This window comes from Dama dama, chromosome 26 (assembly GCF_033118175.1).
Source record: "Dama dama isolate Ldn47 chromosome 26, ASM3311817v1, whole genome shotgun sequence".
NCBI lineage: Eukaryota > Metazoa > Chordata > Mammalia > Artiodactyla > Cervidae > Dama > Dama dama.
In genome coordinates this window covers 20,070,370-20,091,090 of record NC_083706.1, presented here as the reverse complement: position 1 = coordinate 20,091,090, position 20,721 = coordinate 20,070,370, and the positions used below count along the sequence as shown (strand labels likewise).

The following is a 20,721-nucleotide window of genomic DNA, read 5'->3' as shown; positions in this document are numbered from 1 at the left end:
TTAGCAAATAAAGCAGAAAAATAGAACGTGCTGTATATAGTAAGGATAAATTCTGTTTTGAAAAAAAAAGCCTGTTGGGGTGTGTGTGTGTATATGCTAAGATAAACATAAAATGTATGTCTGGCTGTAATCAGATAAAAAGTCTGAAAAAGCAAGATTTAATTCTAATGATTCATAAATTCCAGAGCCGAAGAAAAATTGGAAAAAGTCACTTTACATTAAACAAAAATAAAAGGCATGGTCAGTTCCAGAAGACGAGAGTTAACTGACTTGAAGTGAAGGAAATAAAAAGTCATTTAGGTTTCTGTTTACTAGTCAATGAAAAGTAAATTTTTGTTTTGTGAAATCTTTTTTCTCTCAAGCAGATTTCTCCATACAGCTCTATATATTTTAATAGTATTTATTTGTTTATATCCTTATGCAATCTCCAAAATGACTTAAGGTGGGATATACTGGGAGTAGGGTATAGAAATAGCTGAGGCATGCCTATGTTTGCACTTTAAAGGGTAACTGCCAGCAGTAACCTGAAAATTATTTTGAAAAATATATATATTCTCAATATTACCTATAGGAATTTAGTATATCCCTACAAATTTTTAGGGACTGCTAAACAAGCCTCAGTTCTTCTATATAAAATAGCATTATTTGTTTTTTAATGACTTTCAAAGTTATAATGACAAATGGTCATGAATAATTTGCTTATTTATTAGAACAAGTAGAACTAGGAGAACCATTGCCCTTATGAACAAAAAGACCACAATGATAAAACCCATTACTGAAACTCAAATAACTATAATCTGATCTGCATGTTCTATATTCTCTGTTCTGTTTAGACAGAGGATATTTTTTCTTTTGGATACTGTCTATTAGCACAGATAGTAACATAAATCTCTGTCCATAAACACAGGGTGCTTTCCCATGTGTAGGTTAGTACACATTTTTCCCATGTTAAAGACATTAGGTTTGACATTGGTGGAATAACTGATATTTTAAAATTTAACCATTACTAGTCTTCCAATTTCCTTCTCATATATTCTTCACAATTCTAATTCTGCCTTTACTTCAATTTCTTTACTTCTCATGAAGCAGAATAAATGACTTTTTAAAAAAGACACTAGGTTTGAGTCAAAAGAAGCATATTACTTAGTTCTGATGCGGCCTATCATATGAGGGCAGAGGGGTGAGGGTCCCTGCGAGGTCCCTGCATCAAGAAAGGGACTGAGTTAGTCCCATCACAATAGTACTGTTGTCTTCTCAGACCCTGAATCACACCAACAGTAGGATATGACTTCCTAATCTCTAATCTACTCTTATTCAGGGTGATAAAATTGAGCAAAAAAAACGTAACAGACACCTTCCTCGCAGAGCTTTACCAATCTCTCTAGGCTGGAGCAAAATGGCTGCCGGACTGCGCTGCTCTGAGGGCGCGATAATCTGTGTGCTGACAGGGAGGCCTGGCGTGCTGTGACTCTTGGGGTCGCCAAAAGTTGGACACGACTGAGCGACTGAACTGAACTGAACCAAATCTTCTCTTTTGCCTAGGTTAGAAGATAACTGAAGCCAGAGACTGGCTTTTCATCTCTTACTACATTTTACAAAGTCTTCAAAATTTTTGTTTTTAAATAAATGACAGACAAGAGTACTTTCCCTCCTACCTCCTCCTCTAGTATCAAGCAATACGTGATTTCTGCTAACCGCAAAGGCAATTTTCTTGCTTTCAAAAAGCATAGGTACATATTTTTCTCTCTCCATTCCCCCCACACACTATTTTTTTTTTTATTAAAGTATTACATCCTGCCACAACTTTAAAAGAAAAAAAATTTTTTTGAAGATGACACACTTCTATAGATATTGCTTGTTTTCTAAATTTTTATTTTTCTTAATAGTGAAATATTATAATTACTCAGGTATAAACAACTGGGGTTCAATTGGCAATCTATTATTTTGTGTTTTAAACAAATGCTATGTGATTTAAATCAGTAGACATCTGAGTAAAGCATATTATCCTCTGTAATGTGTGTGGGCCTCATCCAATTAGTTGAAAGACTTAAGAAAAAAAGATTGAGGTCCACTGAGGAAAAGGAAATTCTGCTTCCAGACTGCCTCCAGACTTAAGTTGTAATATCAGGTCTTCTCTGGGTCTTTGCCAATCCACCCTGCAAATTTTGGACCTACCAGTCCTACATCTGTGTTAGTCAGTTCCCTAAAATAAATCTCTTGTGTGTGTGTGTGTATGTGTATGTGTGTGTGTGTGTGTGTGTGTGTGTAACATATTCTGTTGGTCCCATTTTTCTAGAGAATGCTGTTTTAAATAGAATATAGCTAAATTATGAAGCTAAAATCATATAGATAGATAAATTACTACCTCTAATAATGTAGATATATTAGGTATTAGGTATAAAGCCAGTAATTTGATCAGAATTAGAATTATAGAATTCACCATATTTATTTAAATTATTTAAAGGAGTTTGTATCTTATCTAGGACAGTGTATAGTTTTTAGATCCATTATCTCTTTAAAAGATATATACTCAAAAAAAAATATATATATATATATATACACGCAAACTATAGAACTCCAAAAAAATAGAGTATATTTAAGCTTTTGAAAATCATCAACATTTAGTGCCATTTATTTTTCAATTTTTTATTCTAAAAAAAAGTAAAGACTCTTCAATGGACACACTGGCAAAATTTCACACTTAGCTCCCTCATTGAGACAGAAAAAACTAATGTTCTTTCACTGAAGTCAAGTGAAAAAGAACTGTTACAACCTGACTGTGTACATAAAGAAAAAAAATAAGAGAAAGTAATGTACTAAAATTCAGGACATGAAGTTGTATCATTCTGAAGTGAAATGTACTAGGCTTTATTTTTTTTTTTTCCCTAGGCTTTAAATTACAAAAGGCAACAAATAAAAAGCACTGGCGACTTGAGAAAGATGAGTCTTAAAAACCCAGATACTGCATCTGTGCCACAATGAAATGTGTACTTGAATGTCTTCATTAAGGTCAATTGCTTAAGATTGTCTAGCAACTTACAAATCACATCCTGTCATCACTGTATTACTATCTTACGACAGTTTGCATTTTTTTTATTTAAAAGATTGGCCCATAAACAAGCTTCATGTCACCTCTTTGAGAAATGGATGAATTGGTATTCCTTTTATGTACGATATACTCTTCAAAAGGCACTTCAATCCTGCTTCAGTCAAAACTCTCTCAAATAACAGAAATCTAACAGAAATGCTAGCACTGAGTGGAAATCACCACATATCCAGAGTTACTTATTTATTAAAACATTGATAATAAGGTAGACATCTCACCTGCAAACACCACTGGGTGAATATCATTAAACTGTTAAAAATGACTATATTATTGAAACGACTGACTTTAGCATATATTTCACATTTTGGTTTTAAGATGAAAAGGAATTATTATTACAACATATTTTGACATATTAGATGTCATTACAAAACAATTGGGAGCTTGCAGGTGGAACATACAGACAGCATAAGCCTGGGCCAATATTGACAAATGATGAGCCTCAGCTAGGAAAAGAAGAGGATATAGGCAGGACACCATAAATCATTATCCCTGTTCACCCAACTTCAAGAATTCATATTCAAAGTATAATAATTATCACTTTATGAAATTTCAAACAAATGTGTTGGCTAAAAATGTCTTCCAACACAAACGCAGTATCCAGTTTTACCTGTGAAAAGCTTCATAGAATATGCTGGTCACAGACATAGCCTCTAATGAAAATGTACCCTTGACGTTGCATAGCTATGCACACTCTAGTCAACCAGGAGAGGAATGTCATGATCTTAGAAAAGCTCATTTCCTTCAGGCAGACACAGCATAGATAATGGTCGTGCCATCCAACAAGGCAAATTAGGGAGGCCCTCTACTCACGTGGCCTTGGTCGTCCAACTCGTTGTTGGTGAGCTTCAGCTTGTCGAAACTGATCACTTGTCTCATCCAAGTCTCCCCCGAGGCAGGCGAGTCCGGATGAATGTACACGCGGGGTGGCACGGGGGAGTCAGCATTGCCCGCCACCATCCATTTAGAGCTGTGATAAACATACCTAGAAGGCAAGGACAAGGCTTGTTTGTGGATTGTTGCTTTCTTGGAATTTCCAATTCTGTAGACTCAGACAAAATGGGCACCCTTTTAAGTCTAAAATTCAAGGATTTGCTGTCTACATTCAATGTGTATAAAATAAGAATTCGAGCACTTTTAAAAAAACTCTCAAGCAGTGGTAGCCTGCTGACCACTCAAGGTGATATGTTAAGGATTTAGTGAAAAATACGCACACTATTTCCACCATAAATGCAAGAATTTCAATTTGGATAAATCATACTTATTCACATTAGACATTCTGTCTGTATTCTGATGTTTTCCATTTTTCTTCTGGATATGCAATTGACATGAAGAAACTATTAAGTTGTCAAGCTCTGCTTTAAGGAAATCTCAAAAATACTTGAGAGTTATATCTTCAATGGTCTAACTTTCTTTATCACTCCCCACTTTAGGCTTATGTTCAAAGTGATGAGAGACATGGCAGAAAGTCAAGGGGAAATTGTCAGAATGTACAGTAAATTTATTTTCATAGGGAAAAAAGTCCCATCTATTATCATTTACAATTATTTTTTTCTAACTCCATTACACTAGAAACTGAGGATATTGTTTAATTTAAAAGTCTGTATAATCATAAAACATAGGCTTTTATCTCCTCTAATTCTCTTTTTTGACTATTGTCAGAAAATCTTTAAATTCTTATACCACTAATTAAAATATACATCAAACTTCTAAAATTATGATTTATCTGATTAATATTACCTTTCTAATTAAGAGGCAAAACATCCTATTCTACTTGTTTATGTCTGTCAACAACACTGACTCTATAAAAATAACACACTTAAATAACAATGTTTCAAGTAGTATATAAGATAATAATGTTTAATCTTATATTCAGACTATCACTTATTATTAGTTTAAAATAGACTAACTTAAAAACTAGAAACTAGTATATCAATGATTAATTTAGAAAAGGATAGAAAATGAAATTATATATTTGGACGCTTGTCTTCCTTTTGTTTTAAAATATGCCATACAATTTAAAGCAACAATTTATTAATAGTCTCAAAGAATTCTACCAGTATAGTATGAAATTTTCTTTTTAAAATAGCATGAAGTATTTTCATAATATCCCTAGTGAGGCCCACTGTTTCAACTATGCTCACATATTTCATTCTCTTTTGAATTCAATATGCCTTCTATTCTCTAATTCCTTTTCTTGGGAAAAAATACATTATCACAAAAGTAAGAATAACAATAAAAACAATTTCCCTTAATTGATATAGTGTAATTTCAATAAATAAGCTCTGTGCATGGGCTTTTGTGAATATGAATTTTATATTCTAATAAATCACAATCATTTTTTATTTGACCAAATACCATTCTTTGACAGCAGAGAATGAGCCAAAATATTTATTTCTACTATTGCTGAAAAAGTTGGAAAATAAAATGTAAATCTTAGAAATGCAAGAAAAAGCAGCACAATGGATACAGAGCTATTGCCAAAATAAATAGAACAATATGCTCTGTCAAAATTTTGAAAAGTATGCATATTGAACAGCTCAAAAATCCATACCTATTAAGAGAATAAATGCTACATGTTACATATTCTTTGTGAAACATTCTAAATACAAATGCTAAAAACAATTTTTTCTTGAGAAGCAATTTAACTGAAAGCAAATTTATGTTTTAGAATTTGATCTTTAAAAATCTGGCATCTTAATATTAATTCTTGAAAATTTTCTTGTTTTATATGTGAATAGTAAGGATCAATTAAATAAAATAAGCCATCCAAAATATATGGAAGAGATTTGGAGGAAGGAATAGAAGACAAACTTAGAAGAGAAAGGAAAGATTTCTAAACTCAATAGAATTACACTGTTTTCCTCTGCACAAACCTAAATTAGAATATGGATTGTAAACCAAGTATACTTAAAGAATAAACTTCAAGGCAGTTCTAGCTTCTATCACATAGCAGACAATTTTAACAAAACTCCCTAATGAATTATTTAATTAAAATAAGTGATACAACTTATACACAAAATGCAAATCATAAAACTGTCCTTTTTACTACCCATATTTTTAGCATTCCATATGTGCCTCTACTAATTAAATCTGTATACTTTTGACACCATAAACCTGTTTCCAAAAAGTGACTCCCTAAATCTTAAAAAGCAATAAAAACCAAATCTGATTTCATTTAAAAACTTACTAAATGCTCTAGGTGTTTATTTAAAAGACAGAAACAAAAAAGACCAAAATTTAAAGCAGGATCTTCCAACTTGCCACTCGGAATTTCCTTTTTTTAAATGTTAGCATTTTCAACTCCCCAGGAAAATAATAATAATTGTCAGTGAAGACTGTTGATTTGTTTACTCACAGAAGGAAAAGCAAAGTTTGGTTTGATACTGAAGAAAGTATCTTCTCCAGCTTTACTGGAATCCAGCTTTGCTTGATATCTAGATAAATACATTCTCTCAAAACCCAAATATTACAATAATTTTTAAACATTCACTGTTAACCACCAGCCAAAAAAAAAAAAAACAAGATAACAAATTCATTACCAGCTTAAAGATGTCTTGATATCATAATGAATTATGATTTTGTTTTCCTAAATTATAAAAAATCTTCAATAATTCTCTCATTTTAAAGGGAAAAAAGCCTGTAAACAGTTACGATTTTGTGCATAACAAAATAAAGGGAATTTATTTAAAGGTCATAAAATAATCAGGAAGAAATTGAAACAGTTTGTTAACTATTACGTACACCTACAAATTTTACTTCATATTTCCTCTCAAAATCCTAATCAAAATGCGATCAACATAAAAGACATACTTAGTTTACCAACACTAAACTGGCCCCTTATTAAAATTCCTCAACACTTAAAGACATTTCTGTATCTATTAAAAGCAAACCAAAAAATAAATGTTCACATTTACTGCAAGAGAAGACACCATCTAGACTACTGCAAGTGACTGGGGTTGGACTGTGGATCCAATCATTCTACAGGCTTCTGGAAACAAATATCATAGTCAGTACAGATGAAATCCACATAGCCTGTGAAATCCTGGGGCTTTCTTATCCTCTGTACCCATCTGATCACTGTACCTGTATCTTTTGTTGTCCACTGGCACAATATCCATGGCAATATAATACTGCTGGTGAGGATCTAATCCTGAGATCTTCACTCTCATTGCTGGAAACATGCGCCTATGTATAAGGGAGGGGAGGAAAGACGGTTTGGGTTTTGCTTTGGGTTATGATTATGCTTGAAGAATGAATAAGCAAAGAAAGCTCTTGAATCTGTATTTTTCATGTGGACAAATTTATAGCATTCACTTTGGCAAATGTAATTCAAAGAACCTGAATGCAGGATGTATCAAAACTGAATCATTTAAATGTAATTTGTTATACCTGTACTTGCATTCTATGTTTACTGAAATGTCAGTGTACCTAAAAGCCAAATACTCACACACACACACATATATATACTGAAGAAATAATGGTACAGAAAGCACTTTATTTTTTAAACAAAAATCAGTAAGCAGGCTGACTTTAATAAAACAAATAATAAAGGGTTTCAAATAGTAGAAATAGAAAATCTGAATTTCTAAAAGTGATAAAATATAATATGAAATTTTAAAAGGGTTATAAAATAGCACAAGGAGCCAATGTGCCATGCCATAACCAAACAATATGTTCTTTATTGAGACGGGACTTCCTGTCTGCCGCATGGTAAAGGTGAAGTGCAAAAGTTGCCCTAAATTTGAAAGGTATAGTAAAACTTCTTTATTGAAAGCAGAAACTAAATACAATGTATATTTACCAAATCATTCCTTCCCCTACCATGCCCTGAAAATACTTTATTTAACCACACTTACTCACAACTTTGCTAATTAAAACAAGTGAAACCCACATTTCTTTTAGCTTCCCAGAGATGCTTATCAAAGGAGATACTAAAGTAAATGCATCTATCTTTTAAAAAGGCACAGTAGCAAGGAATACAACAGCAAATTATTGTGTGTGTGTATATACACACACACAATAATTATATATATATATAATTATATATATATAACTTTATATATATATATATATATATATATATATATATATATATATATAAGTTATATATATATATATAAGCAGTTCCCTCTTTAAGAAAAAAACAAAAAACTTTCATCTACTGATTTATGTCTAGGACCCTTCCAGGTAATCTAATTTTTGCTAATTTAACCTTATAACACAAATTTTAGTACTGTTATTTACCAAAAATGTTTCCATAACAATAATGCCATTAAAGACCACTTCCAGAGAAAAGAAAGTCCATTATTCCTAACTAGGCATGAGAACAGTTTAATACACTGGCTGTTTAAGTGTTTTTCTCAGTGCACCTGTAAGATAAAGAGTAAAGGTGTTTAACTACATCCTTTATAAGACAACTGCTGCTTTGTGTTGTTGAAGACTGAATTTGGATCATTAATAAAAGCTCTGTGAAAATGTAGAAGGTAGCATATGGATTCAATAAAATATGTTTTTGTAATTTCTAATAAGTTTGGATACTTTTATACTATCCAGGTTTTTGCCATGTGTACTCCCTGAAAGAGTTGTGTGTGTGTGCTAAAAGTTTCTTTTGAGGAAGATAGCAGTCACAGATTTCACTGCACTAAATGAACTGAAAACTTAAAAACGGAAATATTTCTGTGCGCCTTCGAATTAACATGATCTGTTTAACAAATCCATTTATTTTACTAACTGATGGATGTGGAAATTTCACACTTTCAAAAAATAGATAAAACTTACAAATTTTGTTCTGGTATTCCTCAGCAAATTTAGGCTAATTTGTTGGATTTCACTTAGGGGAAAAAAAAAGAACTATAGTAACTGTGAATCTATAGAAAGAATGGTTTTTAAAAATCAGAGCAATTGTTTTTGCAGGGATTTAACATGGTTTACCGATTATTCCAGTAATTTTCATCCTAATCTAATATCAAGATAGCATAACACAGCACATTCTCATACTGCCAGCGAATCTTTGGATAAAGAAGCAACTGGAAGTTTCAAATCTATAAAAGCAAACGACAGTTTTGCTAAAGAGTACACTGCGTTTTTTAAAAAGGGGTAGTGGTGGTGGTGGATAATCTGTTCCACAGTTCCAGAAACATAACGAAAGTCTAACTAAATACCTGAACAGATGCTAAGTCGGATCACGAATCTTTAACACCCCTGCACACGGAATATCAGTAGTCACCCGTCACCGCCTCGGCGGCCACAGTGATTTCTCCGCAGAATCCAACGAGAGAGGACTGCTGGTCTGTGCCCCGTGGCGACTGCACTCCAGGTTAGGGAGGCAAAATCGGTCTCAAAAGTGAACCACTACCGAGGGCCTCGTCTTATTTGTACAAACTGCTAACCAGAGACCCCACCGTGCTGCAGATCCTTTTCCCTCGCCCATCAAGGCGTGGGGTGAGGCCGGGGCCGGGCCGTTCACGCCAGCTTGCCCTTTACCTGCCCGCCTTGGTGATGATCATCTCCGTGCCGATCTCGTGAAAGCGCTTCCAGAGCTCAGCTCCTTGAAGATCCACCCGCGGGGCCTGCGGCGAGGGCAGCGGGGTCCCGGACCGGGCCAGGGCGGGCGCCGGGGACCCCTTCGGGGAGCCTCCTGGGGATGCCAGCGGGGAAGCGCCCTGCAGGAAGCCATCCTCACAGCCGCCTGGGCAGCAAAGGGCAGAGAGGGGGTACCGGTGAGGGCTCGAGATGGGAAGCCTCGTGGGGAGATAAACCCCCCGAGGGCGACTCGGAAGAGAAAAGGGCCGCGGGAAAAACGGAAGCTTTCCTGCCATCCGGCCCTTGTAACAGGCCCACGGGTAGTTAAATACCTGCTCCGCCAGCCGAAGGGACGGACACTCGACGCTCAAGTAGGGCCCTCTTGGCCCCCAAGTCTCAAGTCCCGAAGAGGCGTGCGGCCCAAGTCCACCCCACCCTCCCTGCTTCCGCCCGGTCAAGGCCCCAAAATAAGTTTTGTGCCGCAGCCGGCGGAGTCTGGGATCCGTGCCCGATACACCCCGAGCCATGGAGAGCACAGAGCAAAAGCGCCTGGCGCTCGGGTTCCTGGTCTCAGATCCTTGGGCCTCGCTTCGCAATCGGCGTTCTTGCTTAGGGCCCGGCCGGAGGCATCCTCTAGCAATCTCTCCAGACACCGCTCTCGCCAAACTCCCTGGCCGTCCTGAGCGTCTTAGCAAAGCGGCACAGGGAAGAGAAGAGCGCGAAAAACAAGCCCAAGATCGCCGTCGGCCTTGGCAGCGGGAACCATGGGTGGGGGGAGGCAAGGGAACCGCTTAGCGAGCCCTTGGGAAACCACGTTTGCAAATACACCGCCCTCTTCCTGGTTTGCCCAAACGGTTTAGGCATTTGTTTCGGTTTCGGGGGGGGGGGGTTACGCCGTCGCTCACCCCTCTTTAGCTTTGAAAACTTAGGAAATAAAAAAGAGCACCCAGGGGCTAGAAGCCCAAGGGAGGCAGATGCGGAAAGCACAGATCTGCACCGCTGAGCGCCACAAACTGCAGCTGCTACGGGTGAGCTTCGCCGAGTGGGCGGCGGCCGCCTGAGAAGCCAGACTGGAAGCGGCATTTTAACCGTTTGGACCGTGACCCGAATTGCGCGGAGGAGCGGCCACGGCAGCGGGAGCTTTGAGCCCTGACACCCACCGCTAGTGCGCCTGTGGCCGAGTTGCCCTGGGTGCGTAGGGACACCGCGCGCTCCCACGCCCACAACTCGCAGAAGTTCAGGTTCTCCGCCGCGGTACGGGCCCGCGGGACCGGGAGGGGACGTGCGGGGAAGAAGTTTAGGCGGGAGGGGCCGACTCACCCGCGGCTCCCCGGGAGCCGCAGCTCCGCTCCAGGTCTGCGCAACTCCGGGTGGGCCCGGAAGCCGCCCCAGCCGGCGGCGGGAGCGCAGAGCCTTCATCTCCCTCGGAGGAGCCCTTTTCGCCGGCGCCGCCGCCGCGGCTGCAGCCTCCGTCATCTAAGGCCCCGGCCGCCTCCTCAGCGCCCAGCTTTCGCCGCTTCTTCTGAAGCTGTTGCTGCTTCTCGGCGCCGATCAGTGCCTCCACCGAAAAGGCGTGCGCCTTAAGGCTTAGCATGCTGCACGGCGAGCCCCTCCGCTTCTCGGCCATCCCCGCCGCCCGGCGCCCGCCCCTCGCTCATATACACGCGCGCGGGCACACGCACACACTCGCTCTCCTTCCCCCACCAAAATCTGAACGACTCTCGGGGCCTCCCGCAGGCCCAGATCAGCGCCCTTCCCCGCCGCGGGCAGAGACAAATTTGGCGTTTCCTCTCTCGCGACTGTGTTGAGATCCGAGGAACCAGCGACGCGCCCGCCAAGTTTCCTTCCCTCGGTCTCTCGCGCGCGCTCTCTCACTGATGGACTCCTTCGCTCCCACCCCCTCCACCTCCTCCTGCTGCTCCAAGATCTGCCTCGACTGATGCGCCAAAGAGAACTAACATGGGTAAAAAACACTCTGCGGACACAAATTAGGGATTGTAATTGAAATTTGTTGCCTTGATCTGTCAGCACTTCCAGGCAGGAGAGCGGTGGGAAGAACTTGCTCATTAGTGTCAATAAAGGGGCGGGGGCGGAGTCCGGGGCCCTGTCAATCACTGAGACGGCCAGCCAATCAGAAGGCGCAGACTCCGCTCAGCCCGCGCCCACTTCCTTACAAGGTTGCAAAAAACCTAGAGTGGAAAGCGCCGCCATCTGGCTTGGAAGCGCCAACCCCGGCGTTGAACTGGGTCAGTCTCCCTGCCTCCCACAGCCCAGTCCTGCCCAGGAGTCTCCAGCTTTCTCCACCGGGACCTGGAAAGGCTGAGGTTCCTGGCTTTGAACCGAAGTGATCACCACATTAGAATACCAAGAATCTTTCAGTAAACCTAAAGTTCCAGTCCCTTTCCCTTATCGCTTCATATTGCCACAACTCAGAACATTTTGAATGGAGAGAATTCACAGCCACCAGGCCCATCTTTTCTCCTCTACACATTCCTGCCTTTAGTAACACCCATTCTGCCCCGGGAGTGGCATAGACGTATTTATTTGTTTTACTCTGTGAATTTTTCTTGGGGAGGGCGGGAGAATTCAAGGCATGTTTAAATCCTTATATTTAGGAAAGCAAAATTCTATCCCATTATAGCAAAGTTCTTTCTATGAACTAGTCAGAAAAAGCACGCTCTTTCCGGAGCCTCCCATTTCTTTCATACCGTGATAGTTAATTTAAACCTAGGATTTTAATTTTTTAACGATAAGGACGTAGGTTTAAGACGCCTAAACAGTTTGCAAAGTGAAATAAGTTTTAAGATGCAGTAAGATTTCCATTGCAGTTTTAAAAATGTCTCTGTGATTTAACGTAGCTTCATATTTTCCCTGTTTTTGACAATTTGCTACTTCTTTTCTTAGACTTTTATTAGAGTCAACATGTTTCTTTAAAACAAATTTTAAAATGCGTTTTAATTGAATAACACTAAGGTCGTATCTGCAGTTTGCTTTGTACTTTCTACTCGACTTTTGCCCTGGATTAACAAAAATAATGGAGGTGGTGTAAATAGAGCAAGTCTCTTGTATAATAAAATTCATGACGCATATTACTCTTAAATTTTTGATGCAAAATACAGGACAAAGGGTTGTGTTGTTTTGTTTTCTCTCTTTCCCTCGCTCTGTTTAACCTCCACGCAGTCCGCTGCCCCATCATCTCTTACTTCTCTCGTAGTTTCCAGTATAGCTATTCAGGCAGTAGCTTCGAATTTCTTTTTTTTTTTTTTAACTGTAGCTCCAGGGGGAACTCGCGGTTCCTTCAAGGCAACCAGGAGAGCAGAAAGCAGAGCAAGCGGTGCTCAGAGGCGTCCCCGCACTCGCCGCCCTCCGGCGGGCCCAGCAGCCTCGGGGTCAAAAACGACTCCCTAGCAACCTGCGGAGGAGTTCTCTTCTAAAAGATTGAGAACCGTACTCTACCTGGAGGAGGTGTTTTGCATTTGCACAACAAGGCTGTACGCAAAGTCTGGAGCGGGTCGATCTTCGGAGGACCTCCAAACTCCGCGGCGCCCTGGGCGGGTAGTATAGCTTTAAAAGTAAGCGCAAATCCGGTTCCGAAGCCTACCCTAAGACGGGCGCGAGCCTGGGAGAGCGAGGAGGCCGCCCGGAGGGCTCGGGCAAGTGGTGGGGAGGGGGATGCGGTGGTGGGAGGGCCGCAGACGTGGCAGGAGGCTGCGCACCGAGCTCCGCGCGGCTGGGGCATCTGGAGCCAGCATCCGCAGCCGGCGGGGACCGAGCGCCCTGGGCCAGGCCCCGGCCCTCGGCGACCCCTAGGAGAAGCGACGCGATGCTCCGCTAAGCCGCCCTTGCGGCCTTGGGGATGTGGAGGCGCTCAGGCCCAGAGATGGAGTCCCCGGGGCCCTCAGGCCTACTCCGGCCCCCCTGCAGGGGAAGGAGCAACCCCAGGTCGCCTGGGACCGTCACGGTTTTCCAGACGCGAAGCCTGCTTTGTAGATGGGTTCTTGCCCGTTTACATGCGTCCCAGCTCAAACTGATTCAGAGAGAACTGCACGGCCTACAGGGCACTCGGAGGTTCACACGGCGACAAGGCCTCCTATCCGCCTACCCCACTTTCTCCTTTATCCGCGGCGGCGATGGACGCGGCCTTCCGGACGCGCGGGCACCTAGGACTTGTGTCCACTTAGACCAGCCGGGAAGCCGGGCCTCACACACACACACGATGTCAGATGGAACGTGACCCGTAGAAATAATCCAGGTGTGTGCCCTGGGCGCCGGGTTCAGGACCTAGTCTCTGGTCTCTCTAGTCCAAGTCCGGGCTGGGCTTTGGGAAGCACAGCCATGGAGCCGCACCACATCTCTCCACTTTGGGCTCGTGCTGAATCTGGCTCCGACTCCTGGACCCAAGGACCCAGCGGGACCAGGTGCCTCCATCCGCCGGGAAGCAGAAGGTCGCAGACCTCAGCGCACCCGCGACTTTCGCTCCAGAGAGGGTGCGCCGAGCTTTTCCCGGGGTCGGGAGGGAAGGAAGGCTGGCTTGGCATGCCATCGGAGTCTCGGCCTTCGAAGTGCTGGCGACGCTAGCACCTTATTGCTGCGTTGTCTCAAAACACGGCATGCGCGTGCCAAAGCCAAGCCAGGGCCTTGCACTTTGCGAGTCAAGAGAGCAAAAGAAGCAGGGACAGGGAGCGAATTGGCGGGAGAAAACTTAAGCCGGTGCGCGCGTGCACGTGTCTGTATTTGCATTTTTGCATAGGTGCGCGTGTGCACCTGCGCGGGTGCAAACATGGGTGGGGGGGCGTGTGACCGGGGAGCGTGTTCCTCTCGTCACTTGAAGAGAGAAAATGTCTGTTCCCAGTATGAGCTATGTTAAGGAAACGATTAAAACGGAATTAAACTGTCAAGCCTTTGACAAGAATAGCAGTGCTCTATTTCAAGTAAAAGTCATCCAGGCAAGAACGTTGTCAGTGGGCTTGTCTCCAGAACTTGGGGTGTTGGGGGGCACGGAGAGGAAAGAACACAACAGCCCTGTGAACGGTAACTAGTGGAATCCGTGTCCAGCTAGATAGCAAAACTAACCCAAGAAGGACAGTGGGCTTTGAAAAGCAAGTTGGTTCCTCTTTATTTTTCTCCGTGCATTTTAAAATTGGACAGTTCTGAAAGATTTTTTTAAAATGCATTCTTTCAGTAGGTTCCCACTGTGCTTTCTCAGCCTAGAGCCTATTTACACTATAGTGTAATATATATAGATTCCACCTGCCAATGCAGGAAACATGGGTTCCATCCCTGGGTGGGGACGATCACCTGGAGAAAGAAATGGCAATCCACTCCAGTATTCTTGCCTGGGAAATCCCATGGACAGAGGAACCTGGTGGGCTACAGTCCATTGGGTTGCAAAGAGCCAGACACGACTTGGCAACTGAGCACACACACATACATGTTTGGAGACAGCTTGCTATTTACGCTCACTTAACATATCTACTTGTATTATATTTATAAACAGCATATTTTTAAATTCTAAGTTTAAGAAATCTAGCGAGGATTTCCTTCTCTAAATAGACTTTTAAAAAAGTCTTTTACACTTGCCGGTGGCCGTGAGTTTCTAACCCTTGTGATAATTTTCCCCACTCAAGACCTGAAAACAGGAGGTGAGCCCTGCACATGAGAGAGTTTGTTCTTGGCTTTTGGATGGTAGTTGCATCAGATAGTCCCCGAACTTCCGAACAGGCAGGATCCTAACTTTCTTCTCACGCGTTAAAAAAAAAAAAAAAAAAGTTTATTATTAGCCACAGGATTAACAGAGTGAGAAATACAGAAATAGACGCGAGAGAGGGGGTGATAAGGGCACCGAGGGAGTATTTGTTTGGCTGCCTTAATTTGTAAGTGAATCTGGGAAGAAGCCGCATCCTAATTGGGGGCGTGGACTTCAGAGCCCACCTCCGGAGTCATTCAGCAGCACTTTACCCGAGGGCAGTGCTCCTTTTCTCCCCCACTTCCTTCCTTTCTTCTCTGCTCTGCACTTCTTTTCGCCTCTGCCTCTGATCTGGGTTAATAAAAATAATAAAATGTAACCTGTATAAGCTTACAAAAACTAAAAGAATAAATTCAATCTCCGGTCTCGCGGGCCTCCTCCCTGCCGAGTCTCCAACTGCAAAGCCAGGCCCCGTAGAGAAAGAGATTCAGAACCGCAATTCCTCGAGGCTTCTGTGGCGGATTTGCACACAGAGACAGCACAGCCTACACGCTAGCATTTGTTTACCCTTCTCTTCTTCCAACAACCAGTCTCTCAAGTATTCTGGTCAGTTGAGAGCGAGTCTCGCTACCAAAGTGCCGCAGCGCACAGAAGCGCTCTTCGGGCTCCCAGGCGCCCACTCTCGACTTAGAGCCGGACGCCTTCTAGTGTTGGTTTTTCAGTCAATGCTCATTTCTCAGTGAGGTTTAGGGGAGGTGCGCAGTTTGGGGAGAGCAAAAGGAGTGTACTCTGATGGTTAGCTTGTCATCATTATTCCCTCCCTCCCATGTCCCTGTTCTCCAGTTTAAGGAAGGAAAGGAAGGGAGAAAGGGGTCCTCTAATCCACTAAGTTGAGGGATGGTGAGGAGGGAAAGAACCTGTAGTGAATCCGGAAGGAAACTCACTCTGCTAGGGGGAATGAGCTTCCCCACTCATGTCCAATTTCCAGCAGTTATCGGCTGTGTTTCCAACCGATGCTGGAATTATTTTTCACCCTGTGCATGAAAAACCACTCCCTTCACTTCCTCATTCATTGACCCACACTCTGATGACCCTACTACAGTAAGGGGTTAGTAACAGAAAAGTCCAAGAAGCAAAGTTTGTCTCTATCACTAATCAGGTATTAGCCGATTTGAAGGTGGTAATGAAATTAACACCTAGATGTAAATGAATACCCAAAGGTGGGTAGTTGGACATTGCTGATAGCAATATTGCAACAGGTCAATTTGGACATAAACCAAATTGGGACAAAGAATGGGGAAATTAAACAATATTCTCTAAATAGTTGATGGGCATTTTAATAGTTTATACTTCATAAAATCATGTTTAAATTGATATTTTTAAATATGCAGCTTCATATTCTTAGAACTAAATATTTAATGCTATTCTCCCATGAATGAGGATTATCTTGAGTCTGCTGGTTTAATAAAATGAATTGAAAAGAAAACTGAGTCCCTGTTTAGCTTCCATGTAAGAATCATTAGGTAAGGTTTTTAGCTTTTTATACAAATTATTACACCATCTAATTGGCTATAAATTGGACCCTGTTCTTCTATTTCACATCTGTAGATATCCACAATTATTAAACAGTGAATATTTTGTGTGCATTATATAATCTGCTGAAAGTATGAACAATAAAGAATGTGGCTAGAATTTATTCATATTTTTATACTGACAGATGAAACATTTCAGTTTCAGCTGAATGAAGGGGATTTTGACAGATTAAGTCTAGCACTGGAAATTCACAAAAAGAAGTGAGCTATTGAAATATAGTATTAGCATTAATAATGAACTCTGAATTTGAACACACAGTCAAAAAAACCTGAAAACAAGCTTTGGCTTTTCTACATTACTTTTGGGTTTGTTTTCATTTTTAATCATGTAAACTCTTCCATCCTTGAACAAGTATAAGGTGAACAGCTAAGACAGAGGAAAAATGAAAGAGCTTATGATTTCCCTCTTTTGATATAAAAATATTAAAATGTGTCTCAAAATAATCTTACTGGAAAACACTTCCAACCTGGGTTTTCAGAAAGAACTGAATGAGTATCTTCAAGCAAAAGGCTAAAGAACAGTAAAAACAAGAGGAACTCTACCAAAGCATTTAGACATTTTGAATATGCTCCATGGAACGAATTCTCAGCATACACAATACTGCATTTCCAAATTCAGTCTCAAGAAGGAAGAAGAGGGGAAAAAAAGTAACTCAGGCCATGCACAATAGGTGATGTAAATTTTGAATAACTAACGTTTCTAGAAAGGCTTGTGCTTTTTTATGTTAACCTTTAGTCTTAGGTTCGGGTTCCTTCTCAAATTACATAAAATGTACTTTAAGAAGCACTCACTACCTGCTACAGATGTCCAGGAAAAACTGAATTATGGAAGTCGGAAACATATGGCAGTTGCCTATTGCAAAAGGAAGGTACATATGAAAGTTATAAATTTCTTTCTTTAAGTCAGCATTGTAAACGCATTTTATAGGGTTCACAGTATGTATTACATCTGTAGATTTTTTTTTAAATATACGTTTTTAGGAGATATTTGTGGTTTGAGATTCTAAGAGAAAGAAATCATCTTGATGTGTTAGAAATAAAGAAAAAACAACAAATAAAAATAAATGTGTGGAGAGGCAAATTTTTCTTTTATTTCCCCAACTCGTTACACTGAAACGGACATCACACCATGTATTGGCAAAGGAATACTCACAACACAGGAGTTGCCTGTCAGCAGAGCACGCTGAGCTTACTGAGTTCCCAATCTGAAGAAGCAGAGATGTCAACTTAAGCAAAACCAGTTTGGGGTTGATATAAAAACCACCAGGTTAAGAATTGGATCATGCAAATGTCAAAACCACACAAATTAAATTTGTTTTTGGGAAAAATTTCCAACTATTAGCCGATCTTTTCCCCCATAAAAATATTAAATTTAATTTTATTTCATTTAACACCTTTGAAACCACGTTTTGATTGCAATCACAATTTAATATTACATATTCAGAAGAGATACCAAGGACTATCAACTATAGAAGTATCTTAAACTTTCAAAGTTATTTGAAAATAATCCTGCCAAGTTTCTACCTGAAGCCCTCTTTGGTATCTTGAAATTTAATTTTAATTTGTGGATTTTAAGAGTCACAGCTCTCCTGTTACAGTTTATTTGGAGAAATGTTAGAAGTGAGTTACGTGAACGGTCTTGGTTAAAAAGAAGTTTAAAAAATATATACTTGTTTAATACCCTATGACAGGGGCAGGTGTCTACATTTAAGGTCGCCGTGGCTTCATGTCAAGAAAACGGTCTTCAGATTTCCCGTGTAGAAGCTTGAGAAATGCGGGAGGCTGATCTCCGCTTCGCTGTGCAGAAATGAAATCTACTTGCTGGAGTTCGGGCTGTGTGAAATAATACAAAAATAACAGCAGATGCTCCCCCACCCTGGCAGAATTTTTATTTGGTTGCGTTTTGAGTTCCTCTAATTGATCAATTGTTGAGTGGTCGGACGGGTGGGTTTTCCCTTCCAGTTCCTGCCTTACTGAAAGCCAGTCCTGGCCAAGGTTTAGACCACTCGGTCTTGGTGCGGCGGTAAGAAATTGAGCTTTCATTATTGGGGGCTTCCAGACAGGTGTTGGGGGTAGGGGAGGAATGCCAGAGAAGCCGAAAAGGTTATCAGATTCTTTTCTACCTATTCACAAGAAATTTGGCAACAGGAAAGTGCCAGGAAATTTCTGACCTCTTTCTCCAAGTTTTAGGTGGTTCCCAGAGTTCCTACCCCGTCCTACCCAGATCATTGTCCTTAACATTTACAATTGGAACTCTTCAAGGGGACCCCACCCCAAAAATAGCATATATTATTTAATAACAAAAACAGCAGTAGCAGTAAAAAAGAAAGAAAGAAAGAAATCAGTCCAGTTTCCAGGGCACCCTAGAATCCCCAAGGCGGATCCGACTGGTAAAACATTTACTAATTCACATTCTCGACGAGGTTCCACGCCTAAAATTAAAATCCAGTCTGGGTTTCTGAAGCTCGTTTTGCTTTGGTCAATATCTGAGTTTTCTTTCATTTTGTTTCCATTCCCTTCTGGGTTTGGTGCTCCCCGCCCCACCCCCCAATGGCTGAAGACAATTTGATTTACAGTTTGACTGAGAGTTGCATTTCTGTTTAGAAGGTGAAACGTCCAAGTCAGTTAGCCAAATTATTCCCCGACGGCTCCAATATTGCGCCAGAGCCCCAGAGTCAGTTATTTTTATGTCTGACTGTATTTCAAATGTGCAGGGTGATAAATAAAACCCGCCTCAAGCTGCAAACTATCTCAGTGTGATGAGGAACAATTGACAAAAATTAACCCAGCCAAAGCGTTGGGGTTCTCCAGAGCGGCTGGAGCATAAATCTGCATCGCGGCGGCTTCAGGGAGCAGCGCGCTCGAAGCCGCGCACCCGCGGCAGCCACGATGTTCCAGCAGCCGCTGGGCTCGCCTGGTTGGTGTGAGCGAGGCTCGGCTCCGGGGATCTGAGCGGGAATCGGATTCCACTGCGAGTTCAGAGTCATCCGCGGAAGGGGCATGTAGGGTAGAAAGGCATGGCCACGCTTAAGCGACTCCCCCTAATTTATCACTGAGCGTAGTCCAGTGGGTTGTCTGTGAATGAAGTCAGGAGGACTAGGGAGGCAAACTCAGTGGTGGGGGACGGAGCAAGGAATAACAATTCCTCGACTCTCTCTGAATCCCAGAGGAGTTTCTCTGATTGCTCAAGTCACTTGAAATCGAGATTCTCCTCAGCCATTAAGTAAATCTATTTTACGGAAAATCAAAGGAGCCCGGAAAGCTCTGTGCGTCGGAGTTGGAACTGCTTGGAGCCCGTGGCCCGCCAGTATTTTCACTCCCCAGGGCACAAGAGTCCTCGGCCTCTTCTTCGGGGCGAAGTGGCCGGCCACGACACCCAGGAGATGTGGGTCAGGCAGAGGGGAAGGTGTCCCGGTCGGTCGCCGCCGGCCCTCGCCACCTGTTGCAGAGACCAAGTCTATGATTCCGCGACCCCAGGCGGACTCGCGTTCAGCGGCCACAGGGAGTCAAGGCTGCGGAGCCGAGGGTTTCTTTCTGTTGCTAAGAGCAAAGAACAGCCCTCTTGGTGCTAAGTGCACAGTAAGTGCGAAGAATAAATACATCATCTCCCCGGCCGGCTCTCTCAGAAAGGCCTCTCAGCCCCCTGCCGTTCGGAGCCAGCCGAGGGTTATTGATTAGTGTGGGCGCCCGCGACGCGCTTGCGCCTCCGGTCATAGGCTGAAGGGGCGTGCGGCCCCGGCCGCCGCGCGCCCCTTGCCTAGCGCGGCGCTGGCTCCTCCGAGGGAAACTAATATTAAGGATCCTTAAAACCCTCA

The 20,721-nt window shown here is 42.0% G+C and overlaps 1 protein-coding gene across 1 annotated transcript in view; it reads right to left on the bottom strand.

The window, feature by feature from the left end:
* TBX18 (T-box transcription factor 18) overlaps positions 1-11,255 on the bottom strand; it is a 28,978-nt gene extending 17,723 nt beyond the window's left edge. Inside the window, exons 1-4 of the mRNA XM_061130144.1 lie at positions 10,949-11,255; positions 9,590-9,794; positions 7,190-7,291; positions 3,917-4,088 (exon numbers count right to left, since the gene is read on the bottom strand). Coding sequence (XP_060986127.1) covers positions 3,917-4,088; positions 7,190-7,291; positions 9,590-9,794; positions 10,949-11,255 — 786 coding nt within the window. The remainder of the gene's footprint in view (positions 1-3,916; positions 4,089-7,189; positions 7,292-9,589; positions 9,795-10,948) is intronic.
* Positions 11,256-20,721: the final 9,466 nt, after the last annotated feature.